The sequence below is a fragment of the Camellia sinensis genome, chromosome 2 (genome assembly GCF_055761805.1).
Source record: "Camellia sinensis isolate YWXY chromosome 2, ASM5576180v1, whole genome shotgun sequence".
NCBI lineage: Eukaryota > Viridiplantae > Streptophyta > Magnoliopsida > Ericales > Theaceae > Camellia > Camellia sinensis.
In genome coordinates, this window is record NC_138962.1 from 75,118,205 (window position 1) to 75,136,347 (window position 18,143).

Consider the following 18,143-nt stretch of genomic DNA (forward strand, 5'->3'; position numbering starts at 1 on the left):
AAACATGGGAAGGCCTGGCCGAGATGTTTGTAGCCAGGTTTGTGACAAACAAACTACAACCCTTAAGGGTCGACGCCCTGATGGCTTTAAGAATCACCAAGGAAGAAGGCCTTAGGGCCTACGCGAAGAGATACTACGAGGTGTTCAATCGAATACCCGAATGCAACCAAGAAGTGGCGGTCGTATCTTTCAAGAACGGCCTGAAAGATGACTGCCCACTACGGAAGTCTTTGGCAAAAACACTGCCAAAAAACATGGAAGAGCTCATGGCAAGAATTGAGAAATATGCCAGAGCCGAGGAAGACACATCGGGAAACAAAGAGATAAAGCAGGAGAAAGCAAACGGCTCGCCGAAGCGAAGCCGAGGTTACAACGGACCACCTAAACAAGAAACGGAATTAAAGGGCAAACAGGCAGTGACAACGGTGTTCCGAATCCCCATCCATAAAGTCCTGGATCAAATACGAAACCAACCCTATTTCAGACCTCCAGCAAGAGCACCAGGGGAATTCATGGGAAGAAACATGGGTAGGCGTTGTGCTTACCACAATGAAGAAGGGCACCCAACCCAGGGTTGCAGAGCCCTAAAAGCACACTTAGAAGACTTGGTAAGGCAAGGCCATCTGAGGGACCTTGTTGATGAGGCCAGAACCAGAGAAGAACAGGCAAGATTGCCTCAAGCACCAGCAGCTCCACCACCTCTAGCACAGCAACCACAGGTGGTTAATGTGATCCACTCAAGAGTCAACGAGAACGAAGTCAGAGGAGAAACCCAGAGGGTAAGGCATTTACAGCATGTCTACCAAATCGGGAAAAAAAGACCTCGGCCTGAAGAAAGCCAAGGACCAATGATAACCTTCACTGAAGCCGACCTAGAGATGGTCCAGCATCCGTATAATGATGCCTTGGTAGTATCCCTCCAGGTTGGGAAATGCCAAGTAAAACGCATCCTAATAGATCAAGGCAGCTCTTGTGACATAATGTACGTCAGATGTTACAAGGAGCTAGGCCTTCATCCTGACGACCTAGAAGAATCCAACAACCCTATGGTCGGCTTCAATGGAACGCCGACATGGCCACTAGGCGCAGCAAGCGTGGAAGTACAAGCCGGTACTAAGAAGATCAAAACGGAATTTATGGAAATTGACACACCCTCACCATATAACATCATCTTGGGAAGACCATGGTTGCATGCAATGGGGGCAGTTCCCTCAATATTACATCAACTACTACGGTTCCCCACAGAGCATGGAATTGAAGAAATCAGAGGAGATCAACTGCAAGCAAAAAGCTGCTCCATGGCAGCAACAAAGTCCACTTGCAACATTCGAGAGCCAAAAGAAGCAGAGATTGAAGACGAAGACATAGAGGTCCTAGATGATGTCGGCAAGAAACCAACCGAAAAGAGTGAAGAGACACTAAGGAAAATCCTAGTCCAGGAGGGCAACGAAGAACGTTTCTTTCTTCTCGGTTCAGGTTTAGCCGAAGAAGAAGAAAAAGAACTAGAAGATTTTTTGAGAACCAACATTGAAGTGTTCGCCTGGACACCTTATGAAATGCCTGGCATTGACCCCGAGGTCACTTGCCACAGATTGAATGTCGACAGGTCGGCCAAACCTGTGATTCAACGAGCCAGAAGACCGACGTTGATGCACGTCGAAGCAGTAGAAGAAGAAGTAGACAAACTTCTGGAGGCCAGGGCCATCCGAGAAGTTCACTATCCGACATGGCTGTCCAACACAGTAGTAGTGAAAAAGAAGAATGGTAAATGGAGGGTCTGTGTAGACTTTACCGGCCTCAACAAAGATTGCCCCAAAGACAGTTTTCCTCTGCCCAAAATTGACCAGCTAGTAGATGCAACTTTAGGGCACGAAAGGATGAGTTTTTTGGATACATACAGGGGGTACCACCAGATTGCCATGTACCCACCAGACGAGGAAAAAATTGCGTTCATCACCCCTAAAGGCTTGTACTGTTACAAGGTAATGCCTTTTGGGTTGAAGAACGCAGGAGCAACTTACCAAAGGTTAGTAACAAAAATGTTCAAGCACCTGATTGGCAAAACGGTAGAAGTCTATATCGATAACATGGTCGTGAAGACCAAAGAATCTAAGGGACATCTTGCCGACCTAAAAGAGATTTTTGATATACTCAAAACATACCGGCTCCGACTCAATGCATCAAAGTGCGCGTTTGGAGTTGGATCAGGTAAGTTTCTAGGATATCTGGTAACGAGAAAAAGCATAGAGGCTAGCCCAGACCAAATCAAGGCCATCCTAGAGCTGCAGAGCCCGACGTCGGCGAAACAGGTTCAAATTCTTACTGGAAGGGCCGCAGCCCTAAACAGATTCATCAGCAGAAGCTCAGATAAATGCAAACCCTTCTTCAACTTGGTGAAAAAAGCCACAGACTTTCTGTGGACAGAAGAATGCGAAACCGCTCTAGCCGACCTAAAGAAGTACTTGACCACAAATCCGGTTCTTTCCAATCCAGAACCAGGGGAAGAACTATTTTTGTACTTGGCAGTTTTAGAACACGCAGTAAGTGCAGTACTCATCCGAGAAGAAAACGGGGAGCAAAAAGCGGTTTATTATGTAAGTAAAACCTTGGCCAGTGCAGAAACAAGGTATCTGCCGCTAGAAAAATTAATGCTGGCCTTAGTAATGGCTTCAAAGAAGTTGAACCATTATTTTCAGGAACACAAGATTGTGGTCCTAACAGAGCACCCACTGAAGTCCTTGTTACAACAAGGAGACTTAACAGGAAGGATAGCAAGATGGGCAGTGGCCCTGGGCCAATATGACCTGGAGTTCAGGCCGAGAACAACAATAAAGGGCCAAGTTTTGGCCGACTTCGTGGCAGAATTCACCCCAGAAACCATGGAACATCAGGCTCCGTTGAGCCGAGATGAGCAGCATCCCAGCAAGCAAGGAGAAGCCCAGCCAAAGGCAAAAGAACAAAGAAAGGAAAAACTCAGACCCTGCAGCATCTACATCGACGATTCATTCAGACTTTTTGTCGATGGAAGCTCAAACCGCCAAGGAGCAGGGGCAGGAGTACTGCTGATATCTCCTGATGGAGAAATAATAGAACAGTCCATCCGTTTGGGGTTCAAGGCCTCAAACAATGAAGCGGAGTACGAAGCATTAATTGCAGGGCTAAAACTGGCAGCAGCAGCAGAAGCAGATGAGGTGATAGTTTTTTGTGATTCACAACTTATTGTTAATTAGTCAACAGGTGAATTCGCAGCCAGGGACGAAAGGATGTCAGCATATGCAAAAGAAGTCATTAGATTAGCAACTCTATTTCGGAACTGCCGACTACTCCAGGTTAGCCGAGATGACAACACCCACGCCGACGCATTGGCTTACCTGGCAAGTTCAATTCAGACTGGAAAAACAAGAACAATTATGATCGACTACATGTCGGGCCCGAGCATAGGACCAGAGAGCACAAAGCAGCAAGCAATGTGTGTGGACATGAGGCCAAGCTGGATGGATGCAATTATCGCATTCCTGAAAGAAGGAAAATTACCAGAAGATCGTAAGGAAGCACACAAAATCAGATTGAAATCTGCAAGATTCTGTCTGATAGAAGATGGACATCTTTACAGAAGATCCTTCACTGGACCCCTTTTAAGGTGCGTACACCCTTTGCAGGTTGAAGATTTCCTTTATGAAATCCATCAAGGAATTTGTGGAAGCCACGCTGGGGGCAGATCATTAGCCCACAGGGCCATTACCCAGGGGCATTGGTGGCCCTACATGCAAAAGGATGCTGAAGCCTACGTAAAGAAGTGTGAACAATGCCAAAGGTTTGCACCTTTGATACATCAGCCAGCTGCTGACCTAAACCCAGTATCTAGCCCTTGGCCGTTCGCCCAATGGGGCATGGATCTGGTCGGGCAACTTCCCCAGGCACCTGGGCAAAGAAAATACTTGCTGGTAGCAACAGACTACTTTACAAAGTGGATAGAGGCAGAACCTCTTGCCAAAATCCGAGATGTGGACGTCAAGAACTTTATATGGAGAAACATCATCACCAGATTTGGCATTCCAAGAGCAATCGTTGCTAACAACGGAACACAGTTTGACAGCAAACTCATCAAGAACTTTTGTGCCAAATTCAAGATCAAGAACTACTTTTCAACACCAAGCTTCCCCCAAAGTAATCGTCAAGCAGAAGCATCCAACAAAGTAATTTTGGATGGAATAAAGAAGAGGCTGCAGGCAGCAAAAGGAAAGTGGGTAGACGAGTTGCCCAACGTACTCTGGGCATATCGAACTACGCCGAGAAGATCAACAGGGGAATCCCCCTTTGCCATGGCTTATGGCACAGAAGCTATCATCCCATTGGAGATCGGCATCCCAGGGATCAGAACCCAGGGAGTAGAGAACGGCACTAACGACATAGTCTTAGCCCGAGATCTGGACCTCTTGGAAGAACGAAGAGAAAAGGCTGCAATTCAGCTAGCAATATACCAGCAGCAGCTTGCAAGAACTTACAACAAAAAGGTCAATCCAAGAGATTTTCAAGTCAGCAACCTAGTCTTGAGAAAAGTCGTCGGTAACAAAAAAGATCCCAGAGAGGGCAAGCTTGGCCCAAACTGGGAAGGACCCTACAGAATTACTTCAGTATTAGGCAATGGAGCTTATCGGCTTGAGGACAATGAGGGCAAAGCATTACCCAGACCTTGGAATACTTGTAATTTGAAATTTTTTTATCATTAGATGTGCATCATTTTTTGGCCGATATCATCAATAAAGTCTTCACAAAAAATTCTTTCAAACACATATGACTGATAAAATTACAAACTGATGTTTTCTGGAGACCTAAATAATGAGAACCCAAGTAGAACTCAGGTTCACATTGGGGGCAAAAAGAAGAAGAATACGTTTACCACTTGTTGAAATTTGTAGCAATTTACAAGTTGGTTAAACCAAGATAATGTTTAAAACTGAAATGAGACCGAGAAGATGCTTAACCGAAGTTAAGCCGAGATAATTCCTTAATTCACTTGTTGAAATTTGTAGCAATTTACAAGTTGAAGTCAAGTCGATTCCTTAATTCACTTGTTGAAATTTGTAACAATTTACAAGTTGGAATTAAGCTGATTCCTTGTCTTCACTTGTTGAAATTTGTAGCAATTTACAAGTTGGAGTCAAGCTGATTCCTTGCTTTCACTTGTTGAAATTTGTAGCAATTTACAAGTTAAAGTCAAGCCGATTCCTTAATTCACTTGTTGAAATTTGTAGCAATTTACAAGTTGGAATTAAGCTAATTCCTTGTCTTCACTTGTTGAAATTTGTAGCAATTTACAAGTTGGAGTCAAGCTGATTCCTTATCTTCACTTGTTGAAATTTATAGCAATTTACAAGTCGAAATTAAGCCGAGATTACTGTTTCTCTTCACTTGTTGAAATTTACAAGATGAAGTAAAGACGAGGTTATAGTTTGCACACTTATAGCAATCTATGGGATGATCCAACCAAAGAAGATACTTAACACTTGTTGAAATTTGTAGCAATTTACAAGATAATGTTAAGCCGACATGTGATCATCTGTTGAAATTTGCAGCAATTTACAGGTTGAGGTAAAAGCTTAGTATATTAAACACTTGTTGAAATTCGCAGCAATTTACAAGTAGATTAGACCGAAATTACTGTTTATATATTTGTTAAGAAACTTACAGTTAACATTGAATTATATATGTTAAACACTTGTTGGAATTTTTTCAAAAGATTTTCAGGATTGGATCTTGCCGAAATAAAGTTTGATGTTATTATACCCGAGGTATATAACCCCAAAGAGATTGCACAAAGGTGGCAAAATATAGAAGGCATACAATCATGGAGAAGCAAATCAAAAAGACATTAAAAGATTGAAGCATCCATAAGAAAAACTGTTCATAAAAGAGCACATCGGCCATACAAAGAAACTAATATTGCCAACAAACAAAAAAATACAAAAGACATGGGAGTTAGGATTCTTCAGCATCATGAGCAATTTGAATTTGGACCTCGGCCGATTCCTGTGGAACTACTTCAGCAGCCTTCTCTGCTGCCAGCTCGGCATCAATCTCTGCCAGCGTTTTGTCAAGACTCCTTTCAGCTAATAGGAGGTCGGACGATAATACCCTCATAACAGCTTCCTTAAGGGCCTCCCCGCCCTCATCAACCTCTTCATCCAAAGTTAAGTCCAGGATGGGCTCAATTTGAGAAGGAGACTTGACCCCAGCATCACCCTTGGGTTTCTTCACCAAAGCCTCAGCATTCTGATCATCTCCATCTTCAGGCTCAGACCCAGATTCTTCTTCGGCTTGGCTTGGTGGAAATGGGAGAGGAATAGCATCGATATTACGGAAAGACGAGTCAGCAGGGAGGTCAAGTCTTTTTAACAGAGACATCCAACCAAGGGAAAATCCCCTGTTGCATGCTTTCCTGACTTGAAGCTTGTACTCCTCAGCGACGTCGGCCATGCCCTGCGCATAAGCCTTTTCATCAGCTTCTTTGATTTCAGCCTTTTTTGTGGCCAAGGCCTCCTAAAGCTCCTTCTCGGCTTGGGTGGCCTTGTCCTCGGCTTCATTTTTCTGCGCTTCGGCAACTTTCTTAATAGCTTCAGCAGCCTCGGCCTTTTCTTCAGCCAAAGTTTGGGCTTTAGTGGCAGCCTCGGCCTGGTCTTCCAATTTCTTCATTTTTGCTTGAAAACCCTTGTTAATCTTCTGGAGTGCAGAAAACTCCTTCTGCAAGTCAGATAACTTCTCCCTGTTCTCAAAAGATTGCATGGAAAAGGAGTGGGCATGCTGAACAGCCTGAAAGAACACAAAAGCAAGGAATTATTACAGAAGTTTTATAAACGAAAAAGGAAAAGATAGGTCACCAAGTGAAGGCACTTACTTGAACACAGTGTTGTAGCATAAAAGCATAATTTTCATACTCACTCATTCCAGCATTCTTTTCCAGATCACCTGGGAGAAGAAGAGTTGTACTAAAGGTAACACCGACATTAATGTCGTCGGCGCTGTCAGTAGCCATGACCGGCTTGTCCTCCAGGGTAATCTCGGGCGTCCAAGGGACGTTTGGCACCTTGGATTTTGAAGTAGTTGCAGAGGAGGACCTCGGCCTCTTCGATTGGGTAGATTTGGAGGGCTGGGTCTCGGCAGACCTTTTCGCAGGAGCAGAAGAAGTCTTCTTACTCTCAGCCAGTTTTGAGATAGGCAAACTATCTTCAGCTTCAACAGCCTTGGCCTTAGGCTGGGCCTTCTTGATTCTTTTTGGTTTCGGTGGGGGCATTGGTTGGGATGGTACAGCGTCAACATCAGTCGGAAGGTCGACAAGGAGATTTTGGGCAATTAGCTTTGCCCATTTCGGCAGTTTTGACAAGGCGTCGCCGGCGTTTTCTTTCTGGTATCGAGATCAAAAATGGGGCCGAAGTGGATGGTTGATTGATAGGGTCAAATGTGGACTCTTGATCTGTTCGGGATGTAGAAGCGGTTAAAGTTGTAGCGGTAGGTGGAGAAAGGCTCTTCTTCTTTTTCTTTGGGACGTCGGGCAATGTGGATTTATATGTCGGAATAAAGTTTAGTAACAGGGGAGCTTTGCGCTTTTGAACTGGAAGTTTTAGAAGCTTCTTTAAGTCTTTTCCAGGGAAGAAGGATTGATGAAAGTTTTTGGGTGGCTGATGAAGATCTGCAAGACAAACAAAACCAACATTAGAAGCAAACAGAGTTTTTGAAAAACTTGGAAAAGAAACAACTAAGTATTGGCACTGGACTCTTACCCTTGCCCTCTTTAACTGTTCGAGGAAGAGGGTAGAGGTGAACATCTTCGTCTGGGCCAAATTCCCAATTTCCCGAAGCAATGACAAAGTCATCCCCGGCTCCCTTGTTGGAATCTGGGAGGTCGGCTACAATTTTGAACTCAGTGGACCTCGGCTTGAGGTAGTAGACATAACCTCTTTCCTTCAGGTTAAGGGGGCACATGGTATAACAAAATTGGATATCGGAAAGGGTGATTCTAACGTTCTCTTGCCTGGCCAAGGCTATAACACCGTTAATCACTCGATAAGAGTTGATGGTAAGTTGCATTGGGTTCAACCTATAGTTGTGGAGAACCTCACGAAAGAGGGGATTTAGTGGAAGCCGGAGTCCACATTCAGTAAAAGCTACAATCGGAAAGGGCATCGTATGTTCTGTGGGCATGATGGAATCATCATCCCCAGCTAGCCTAAGGTGAACATCGGCTGGGATGGAGAACTCCTGCCTAAAGTATTCAAGTTTTGTTGGGGTATTTACCCGATGTCTCCACATACCCATAACGTCGGCCTAAGTTCAAAAAGTTGTGTTTTAGAAAATAGGTGTTTTAAGAGGGTTGCTAGAACCTCGGTATCAAAACCTGGGAAAGGGTTGGTAAAGTTTGTTTCAGTTTTTCCTAAAGATTGAAGGTTCTACAGACAAATCCCAAAACCTAAAGTTATAAAGATGAAGATCGGGGCACAAATCTGGTACAAAAAAAAAAAAAAAAATAGAAAACAAAAGCGAAGTTTCAGAGACAAGAACAGGGATGGGCAATCAAGAACACGAAGAATACAAAGGGTTAAGGGCCAAGAACAGTAGTGAAACAGTGCAAGTGTTCATTAAATCAAGAAATAAGACGCATTCAGGTAAATGATTCACGAATAACACTTAAACAGAACAATAATAGCGGAAAAACTCCAAAACTAATCAAGAATTAGAAAAAGAGGGCAAGGGGGCCAGTTGCTTACCGGATAAACTGAAGCCGAAGCAATATTTGCCGAGACCAGACGATAGTTGTAACAGTAGCGAAAGCTTCGCAGAAATGGAAGGGTAACGATGGTCGCAGAAATTGGGGCTTAAGGCAATGGCGGATTCAAAGAATGCTAAAGTTTCTAGAGAGAGAAAAAGCAAGAAATCAGAATACGAAAAGTAGAGAAGGGAAGAAGGAAAGAAAAGGTTTGTAAAAAACTTAAAAACGGCGGCAAAACAGGGCATTTATTGCGCCTGGAGCATCGGATACGACAGACGGCGCAGACGAATAAAAGACAGCTTATAGGCGCGTCACAGACACGGGCCAATAGAGACAAAGCACGTGAAAGGAACGGTTAGATATGCGTGACAGCTCATGCGCGTGATAGAGTACATTTGAATTCTTATTCTCCGAAGAGAATACATCGGCTTAAAAATAAAATATTTCGGCCAAACAGTTTTTTGAGCCACTATGCAGAAAGAAATATCGATATAGGTTCCATCACCTTAGGATGCCGAGGTAATAGAACCTAGGGGGCAGTTGTGGGGATATATTTCTTGGGTACCAACACGTGGCATGGCGATGCCGACGTTGTTGGCCGAGGTGCCACGTTTCATGGAAATTACGCCGAGGTGATCTCGGAGTTGCCGAGGTTTTCTCCGAAGATATCGGAATCCGAGATAAGCGGATAAGGGACAAGAGTCCTAGGACAAAGAGGGGACTTAGCCAAGATAAGGATAAAGCTCTTAGGGAGTTTATCTTTATCTCTTGAGAAATCCTAAGTAATCACTAAATTGAAGTCTATAGAAGTCATGCTTCTAGTAGGACTTGGATTGAGTTAACTATAAAAGAGAGGCACCCCCATGGGTCTCAGGTATGTAGTTTTATATTCAAGCTTGTGAGTTTAGCACTTGATTATCTTTGAGAGATATACTGACTTGATCGTCGGAGTGCCCCCGGGTGGAGGAGCCACCGCCGGAACCCTTTCTTTCTGTTACAGATTACTGGAGCCATCTATTCTGCCGGTGTTCTCCAGCTGATTACTAGGCGGGCAGTGTGATAATTATTTATTATCAATTGATTTACTTTTTTTAATATAATGGAACTGTAATTTCAATTCAAATTACATTGTGGTGTTTTAGAAAGTTACTAAAGAATTAATTTTTTGACTTTTAAATTTTTTTTATTAGTTTTTTGATAAAAAAAACTATATTATTTTGGATAAAAAAATTAAATTTTTTAGTTAAAAAAATTAATTTTTTACCATTATTCCCGAAAGAGCCCATTGAACTGAGTTGAGTTTATCCTAATGCCTAATTAATTTAATTTTAGATTCAAAATTCAAAACTGCTTACAATTAAATTAATTTTAAATTTAATTTCAAACCAAATCAAATCAAACCGAGTATGACGACCCTAATCATAAGGGCGAAATCATCACCAGTATATCCAGTCAACGGTGACCATCTTATCACAGCAATTTACAACACAAGCCCCTGAAAATGTTGCAATTTACACACAGAACCAAATACATGCAGAGAGGGGGGAACACACAGAGAGAGAGAGGGAGAGAGAGAGGGAGGTGAGTTAAATCAATGCCACAAAGCACTTTCTCTCTCTAGGGTTTGTTCTCTATTTATATACACTCACATATATATAACGCTTTTCTCTCTCTAGAACTACGAGCGTTGGGGCGAGGTGGTCGTTGAATCAATCGAGAGATTGCGAACCTCTGTGTTCGTAGATCGATCGATCTGGTATCGTTTTCGAATTTATTTTGAGATTAATTCTGGATCGGAGGTAGATTAGTTGCTTGCGATCATGTTTTTGTTCGATTGGTTCTATGGAATTCTCGCATCGCTCGGTCTCTGGCAGAAGGAGGCGAAGATCTTGTTCTTAGGGCTTGATAATGCCGGCAAAACGACGTTGCTTCATATGTTGAAAGACGAGGTTTGTTTTATTTTTATTATTCCTCTTTGTATGAATTTTGAAGTATGTTTTGGTCGCTGAGAAAGCTAAAAGTCTTTGGCTTTTATGTCTATTTGGTTCTTGTTTGTTTCTCAGGAAAATTCCGAGTTTTTGTTTATCCCCTTGTAATGGAAATTTTCTTTGCAATTGTGTTTTTTTTTTTTTTTTTGGATTTTTGGTGCAGGATTTTTGTTAATTTGGAACAAAACCTATTTGGGTTTTAAATCAATGGGAAATAGTTGATTTTATAATTAATTTTCCTCCATAGCTCCTGTGTTTTCTTCATTTCCCAAGCAGAGGGAGGTTTCCTTAATGCTGTATTTGGTTCAATGGAATGAGATGGAATGGAATGGTCATTCCTTAAACTCCCTTATGCAATGATCATTCCCTTATATTGGTGTATGATGATTCTATTTGCAACGTATTTTTCTTTTCTTTTTTTCTTTTTTTCTTTTTTTTTTGTCAACCAAACATGGAATGAATATTTTGATGGAATGACCATTCCATTCCAGTGAACCAAACACGGCCTAAGTGTTAGCAGTTTGAGCTAATATGTGTGTTATTGGTGTGGGACCTTGTCAGAGATTGGTTCAGCACCAGCCAACCCAGTACCCAACATCAGAGGAGCTGAGTATTGGCAAAATCAAGTTCAAAGCTTTTGATTTGGGTGGCCATCAGATTGCCCGCAGAGTCTGGAAAGATTACTATGCCAAGGTATATGTATATAGATATATAATTGTCATGTCTAATTCTCTTTTCTTTATTACTATTTTGGCAAAATTGTTATTACTTTGTATGATGTTGACTTATATTGGTGGTGCATTATCTCTAAGATTAATTATGGTTTTTTATTTGATTGAATGTTGATCAATTGTAAATGGAAAAGCAGTTATTTTATTATTCGTTGTTCAGGGGGCTGTTGTGATGATTATGTCGCATTGTTGCATCAGTTTATCATCCTTTCCCCCATCATTTGTGCTTCTAGCTAGTATCTTTCAAACATCATAGAAATTCTGTGTGGGTTGTGTTTTATAGAGCCAATTTCTGAGTCATATGATTGTTTTGCCATGGTTATGCAGCTTATGCCTTTATGTGGTTTAACCGGATGAGAAATGTATGTAGAAGTTTTTGTATTATGAATCTCACTTTAGACCCTCTGCTACCTTAAATCTTGAAAGCTCATGCACAATATACGAAAGTGGTGTGGATCTTTTTCCTTTTCCCATTAGCCCATTCCCTTCATTAATGCCCAAAATTGCAAGAAGAATCTCTTATGTGAATATATGTGTTTTTCAAAGCAATCTGCTTGTCTCAATTTTATTGCTGACAGAATAGAGGACCTGTCTTTTCATTTACTGGGTTGAATTAGCTTTGCCAAGGATTGCCTGGTATTAGAGTCTTCGTTTCTTCTGTGTTTTAGCACCAATAGGAACCAGAGGTCGGACCAAACTAATTAACTGCTTAATTCTGAATGAATTTTTGAATGAGAAATATACTGTATTGGACATCCACTGTAGGATGTTTTTGTGCCTTCATAATTCCATAAAAATATTTCTGTGTTTACTTGATTCATGGGAGGCGGAAATTAACATTGGGAGTTTGCTGACGACACCTTTTTGTTCCAAGAAGGTGTTTTAATAGTACCTCACCAAACACATATCATTTCATATGAATTTAACTAGTTTGTAGTTTTACGCAGATTCCTTATTGTGAAATAGGGGAGTTATTTCTGGTAGTACTTGCTTATCTTGTGTTTTGATAATAATTGAAATCCCTATCTTCAGGATCATATAACCCCAAAACCACAATAAAAAAATAAGGAGAACCATAAAACATAAGAATTGTACCATAGCTTTGGGCAGTGTCTTAAGTGATCTCTCTAGCTCTGGCCAAGCTAATGTGCTAGTTCACTTCTTGAACTTTTCAAGGGGAAAAAAGTACACTAAGGTTTGTGCATATTCCCAGGTCTATTCGGACCATTGACCATGCATCAAACAGAGATGTTGGACAAGACTGTTCACCACTTGAAGTTCTAGTAGAAGGTTCAGTGTGTCATTTTTCTTCTGTTCACCACTTGAGATTTTATTCTGCATCCACATGGTTTTCATAATAGGCATAACACCCGTGAAGTTCCTGTCATGTCAGGGTTGGCTAGTTGTTAGTTTAGTTGGGTTTCGTAATGGAATTTTTAATGAACATGAGGTTTTGGTTTTCTTTGTTTACACTATGACCCTGAAATGTCATCTTATTTCATTACTCTGCTCTGATTCTGCTGGCATTGTGTTTTTTAATTACACATCTTATTTCGATGAGAAAACAATTTCATGAAAATGGTCATCTGAAGCTGTCACTCTGGTGTTGTTTGAAACTACTAGGTACCCTCAAGAAAGAGTGAGGAGATGGAGGGAGAGAATAACTACTTGTTCCGAGTCGCATTTGATATGTGGAAAAGTTATAATTTTATGTTTGTGTTCATATGATATGCATCCTAAGAAGTTTGTACTTGTGCTTGTTTTGGGTCTATGTATACTTTTGTTGGAAGCATTTTTAAGTTATTATCATCAGTTTTTTTCATGGCTTTGGTCCATGGATTTGTGACAATTTGTTCTGTGTTAAAGTTTCCATTGGAAAATTAATAATAACAAAAAAAATCATGATTTGGCAATTCTAGTATGGTTTTTAAAATATATATTCCCACTCCTCTCAGTGGGTCTGATTCTGACAATTAAATTTCACTTGGTTAGATGTAATTAATATGCAATTCTTGGTGTGAAGGTGGATGCTGTTGTGTACTTGGTGGATGCTTATGACAAGGAGAGATTTGCCGAATCAAAAAAGGAGTTGGATGCTCTCCTGTCTGATGAGTCATTGGCTACTGTTCCCTTCCTAATTTTGGGCAACAAGATTGATATCCCCTATGCTGCTTCAGAAGACGAATTGCGTTTCCACATGGGTCTGACTGGTGTGACAACAGGCAAGGGGAAGGTAAACCTGGCAGACTCAGCTGTCCGCCCACTCGAGGTGTTCATGTGCAGCATTGTCCGCAAAATGGGATATGGGGATGGCTTCAAGTGGGTTTCTCAGTACATCAAGTAGTAGGAGGCTGTGGGATAAGAAATTTGGTTCTGTGTTTTACATGTTATATATTTCCATGCTGGACTCAAGTTGATGTGTTGTCTGTTTGAAATCAGTGTTGAATATATTCCCTAGTTTCCAGTTTTTTATTTTATTTTATTTTTTTGGTGAAATGACAACAGTGCTGCCCCCTTCTTACTATTTTGATGATGTGGTGCCAAATGATTGACGACTTGCGACCAGAAATTGTAGGGGAGGAAATTCATTGCCAGGGGAGTTGAAAACAATGTAGACTTCATATTTGTGAAACATTTTTTGTTAGCATTTCCCAATAAGTCAATGCGTACATGGATTTGTAGTTTGAAGAGTACTTACTAATGAATCTCTTGTTTGAAGACTATGCTTGTCTGCTTTGGTTGTTTTTATTACTATTGTTAATGCTATCATTTTATTTTTAGAGGGGAGTAAACTGTCTTCAATATTGGTGGTAATAAATCTAGCAACTTGAACTTCATTCAATATAGCTGTTGAGGTTTGATTCCGGTAACAGTGACCTGGAAGAACACCATGCTATATTTTTGCAAAACTGCTGCTATGCTTCCAGCTAATTTGGGCTGGATTTTGTAGGTTGTTGGACTGTTTGTAATATGCTGTTTTTGTTGATAACATTTTGCTTCTTGAGGTTTCCAGTTTTACATGGAATGAGCTGGTTTTTGTTCTGAATGTAGGGTTTAACCTAGTTTGCTAATTTTGACTTTGTCACAAAAAAAGAGGTGTGCTACACTAAAAAGTGGGAAAATTTGGGAGTAAACCAACGTATATTATTTTATGATAACTCAATGCAATTATATTATTTTTATTTTAACAAAATCTATTTATTAAAATTATTTACTTGTCGGTTCGTTTGGAATGTGAGTTGACTTTTTGATTTTTTTAGCTGAAAGTTAAAAAGTCTCATTTGAAATGGACTTTTTGACTTTTTTGAAAGAAAAAATTAAATGATTATGATTTGGATGTGACATTTTGTCTTATTAATTTTTTAACATATTGTCTTTTTGTGATTATTTTAGCCTCAAACCATTATGCCAAACGAGTGTTGTGTTTGGTATTAGAGTAAATTACACTCACCTTCCCTGATGTGTTGAAAAAATACTATCAGCCTCACACTTTTAACCATAGGGGTGGTTTGAGATGATCTAAATAAGTATATTTTTTGACTTTTTATGAAATATGGATTGTGTATAGGTTGGGTTTAAAGTGATGTGGTACAGAGATGATGTGACTTAAATAAGATAATGTGATTTAAAAACTTATTTTGGAAAAATGGTAAAAAGTAACTTTTTGGCTTTTAACCAAACTTTTGGCTTTTTTAAACAAATGATTTGAGAAGTTGGTAAAAAGTTACTTTTGACTTTTTTGATTAATATTTGTTTATAATGTCAAATCACAATAAAATGACCAAACTACCGCTATTCAATTTAAAATATTTATAACTTTACCCATGTAATACATTTTGACCAATGAGGGATAGAATTGTAATTTCATTAATGACTGAAAACCAACTTCTCAAATGAAAAAAAAAAATACAAAAATCTAACTTTTGGCTTTTGCTACAAACTTAAAAAAATGGCTAAAAGCCAAGTTCCCAAAACATCCTAAATAGGATAGTAATTTTTTAACTTTTTAACTTTTTTAAGTTATGACAAATAAGGCCATAATTATACTAACTTCTCTTTTAATAAGGCTAAAGTGACCAAAACTAATACAAAGAGTGAGTAGACATCAAAATAAGTAAAGATAAATATATATACAAATATTTTTAAAAAATATGAAAATATTATTATTTTTTTCATACATGTGACTAATGAATTACTAATAAAAAATGTCTCAATTGTTATATGAATTAAAATTTTGATAGAGACCAACGGAATTGCATCAAAAATGTGAGATTACCTATATATTTCTTTAAATCTCAAAGTAAGTGAGTATGATTTAGGAAAAATTAGTCTATTATCCCTCTCAAATTTTTAATAATGAAATAGGTCCACAATATTTTATTTTGTAGTCTAAGGTCCTTCACCCCCATACCCTTATATCACACCTAAACTATCATTCCCTCTCTACTCTACTCTCCTCTCTCTCTCTCTCTCTCTCTCTCTCCAAGCAGTAGTGATGACATCTCCAAACATGGCAACAATCACAACATCCTTGGAGAGATCGCTGCAAAACTGTTCGGCGGACATCTTCTTTCCAACAATGTTGTGGTTGGCGTAAATCGTTTTCTTGTAGTGTTAGAAGGGGACTTTCAACAACTAGTGTTCCAGTTTCAGAGACTTCACTAACTGACTCGGATAGAGTGGTGAAAAGAGGAGGAAATGTGGTGGAGTTGCGGCAGAGACAGAGGCAACAGGAGGAAGAGGAGAGAGAGAGAGAGGGGGAGAATGGGTTTAAGATAAATGAATCGATGTTTGTCAATGACATAAGAGGTTCTGCTTTCAAGCTATGCTGAAATTTCACTTGACTAGTGTCCAAATTTGAGTTTGGCGTGGTTTTTTTATTTTTTTTTGTTAAATTGATTCCTAATGGTTTTGATGATCTAGTTAGTTTAGTGTATATAGTGGAATAAGAAATTCAATAATTGATTGCTGATTGCAGATGGCAGATTCTTTGACAACATTGATGTATGCGGTTCAGGTAATGAATTTCCTCAAGACTCTTACTGTCAAGACAATGAGAGAACGAGAAGACTTTGTATTTGGTTTAAAATTGTGAACAAATATAGAGAAATTTGTGGACAAAGTCAGAGAAATTCTCTATGAACAGAGCCAGAGAAATTTCAATTCTCTATGAATAAAGTTAGAGAAATTTGTGAATAAAGTTCGAGAAATTTCAATTTTCTCTTGTTTAAACCTAGAAAAATTCTGTGAAAAGTCTAAAATTTCTCTGGAGAGAATTTCTCTGGGATTGAATTTCTTTGAATCAATGAAGAGACCGATATTTACATTTTGTGAAAGAAATTGTAGCTGTAGCATACACATATCTAGTAAGTCTTGGAATTCGGAGTTTAAAGAATTGAAAACAACAGCATACATAAAATAATAATAATTATTATTGAAGCTGTTGAGAAAAGAAATGTTTGTGTGTGCAATAATAATTTTTTTTTGTGTAAATTTTTATGAGACAAACTATTCTATTCATGGGGAATTTCTTGTTATTTTGTGATTGTTGACTGCTTTAGTATTATTTTGTGGGTTTGTTAGTAAAGATTGCATTGGTGGCTTACATACTACACAAAATCAGAGAAATTCTTTGTGAACAAAGCTAGAGAAATTCTTTGTGAACAGAATATCAATTCTCTGTGAACAAAGCCAGAGAAATTTGTGAACAAAGTCAGAGAAATTTCAATCTTCTTTGGATTTCTTTGGTTTGAACTCAGAGAAATTTCAATTTTTTCTAATTTGAACTCAAAGAAATTCTTTGGGATGTCTAGAATTTCTCTGGGATTGAAATTTTTCTAGATCGATATTGAGGGACCTTAGATATTATAAAAATATTGAATGTTCTTTATACTATACAATGTTAATACTAGTGATCCTAAAAAAAATCCCCTCAGTTGTGAGTGCACAAAAAGAATGATATAATTTGTTGAAGGGTCTATGCAAACAAAACAAAATTTAGACATTTTCTTTACAAACTAACATCATAATTTTATTACATGCAAGGGCGAACCCAGGATTCGTCGATGGGGTGGGCTAATATTAAGGTAAAATTATTCAATATATTTTAAGTATAACCACAAAAGAAGAAAGATAATTTAATAATATAATATAGATTAATATTAAATTTATTAATTAAAAACAATCTAACTAAGTTGTGCTAGATGAGTCTTTAAAGATTCGAATTCATCGATTACAGAATCTAGATGAACTTTCAAAAAGCATGAAAAACAATATGCTTTATTCTTTGAAGGAGAATAATCTAGCCAAGAAAATTGTTTAAACCAAATATGTTGAAATCGGTGATTTTATTTTCCAAATGAGGACCTAGGATACTCAAGTTTAGGTTGATAAAGCCCCAAGTTCACATAAGCTCGTTTAACCTCATCCCGTTGATTAACTAGATATTCACAAATTTGCATGGGTAAACCAGGATTTCGTTCAATAACAGTTGAATCAAATTCGCTTGGCTTATTTACTTGAGGTATGGAAGGTGGTTGCACATCAGAAAATGAGGTTTCAACAATATTGGATGTTGTATTACTAGACTTCTAAGAAAATGATTTTTCCTTTTTTGAGTGTGGAGGTTCCATTATTTATAACCTTAAAAAATATTAAAAA

At 39.0% G+C, this 18,143-nt stretch overlaps 1 protein-coding gene and 1 non-coding gene across 2 annotated transcripts; both read left to right on the forward strand.

Annotated features, from left to right (window-relative positions):
• Positions 1-10,167: 10,167 nt before the first annotated feature.
• Positions 10,168-14,204, forward strand: LOC114305517 (small COPII coat GTPase SAR1A). The gene is made up of 3 exons (XM_028250607.2): positions 10,168-10,713; positions 11,314-11,445; positions 13,507-14,204. Exons 1-3 carry the CDS (start codon positions 10,585-10,587, stop codon positions 13,825-13,827), a joined length of 582 nt encoding a protein of 193 aa, XP_028106408.2. The 5' UTR covers positions 10,168-10,584; the 3' UTR covers positions 13,828-14,204.
• Positions 12,269-12,389, forward strand: LOC114305545 (small nucleolar RNA snoR83). Its single transcript, XR_003644409.2, has one exon. It is a non-coding gene; the product is annotated as a small nucleolar RNA snoR83 (small nucleolar RNA).
• Positions 14,205-18,143: the final 3,939 nt, after the last annotated feature.

Bases quoted from the DNA above. Each gene is read 5' to 3' on its own strand.
- LOC114305517 (XM_028250607.2), top strand. From the start codon at position 10,585: ATGTTTTTGTTCGATTGGTTCTATGGAATTCTCGCATCGCTCGGTCTC. The intron at 10,714-11,313 runs GTTTGTTTTATT...GGACCTTGTCAG, and splicing joins TTCATATGTTGAAAGACGAG to AGATTGGTTCAGCACCAGCC. The intron at 11,446-13,506 runs GTATATGTATAT...CTTGGTGTGAAG, and splicing joins GGAAAGATTACTATGCCAAG to GTGGATGCTGTTGTGTACTT.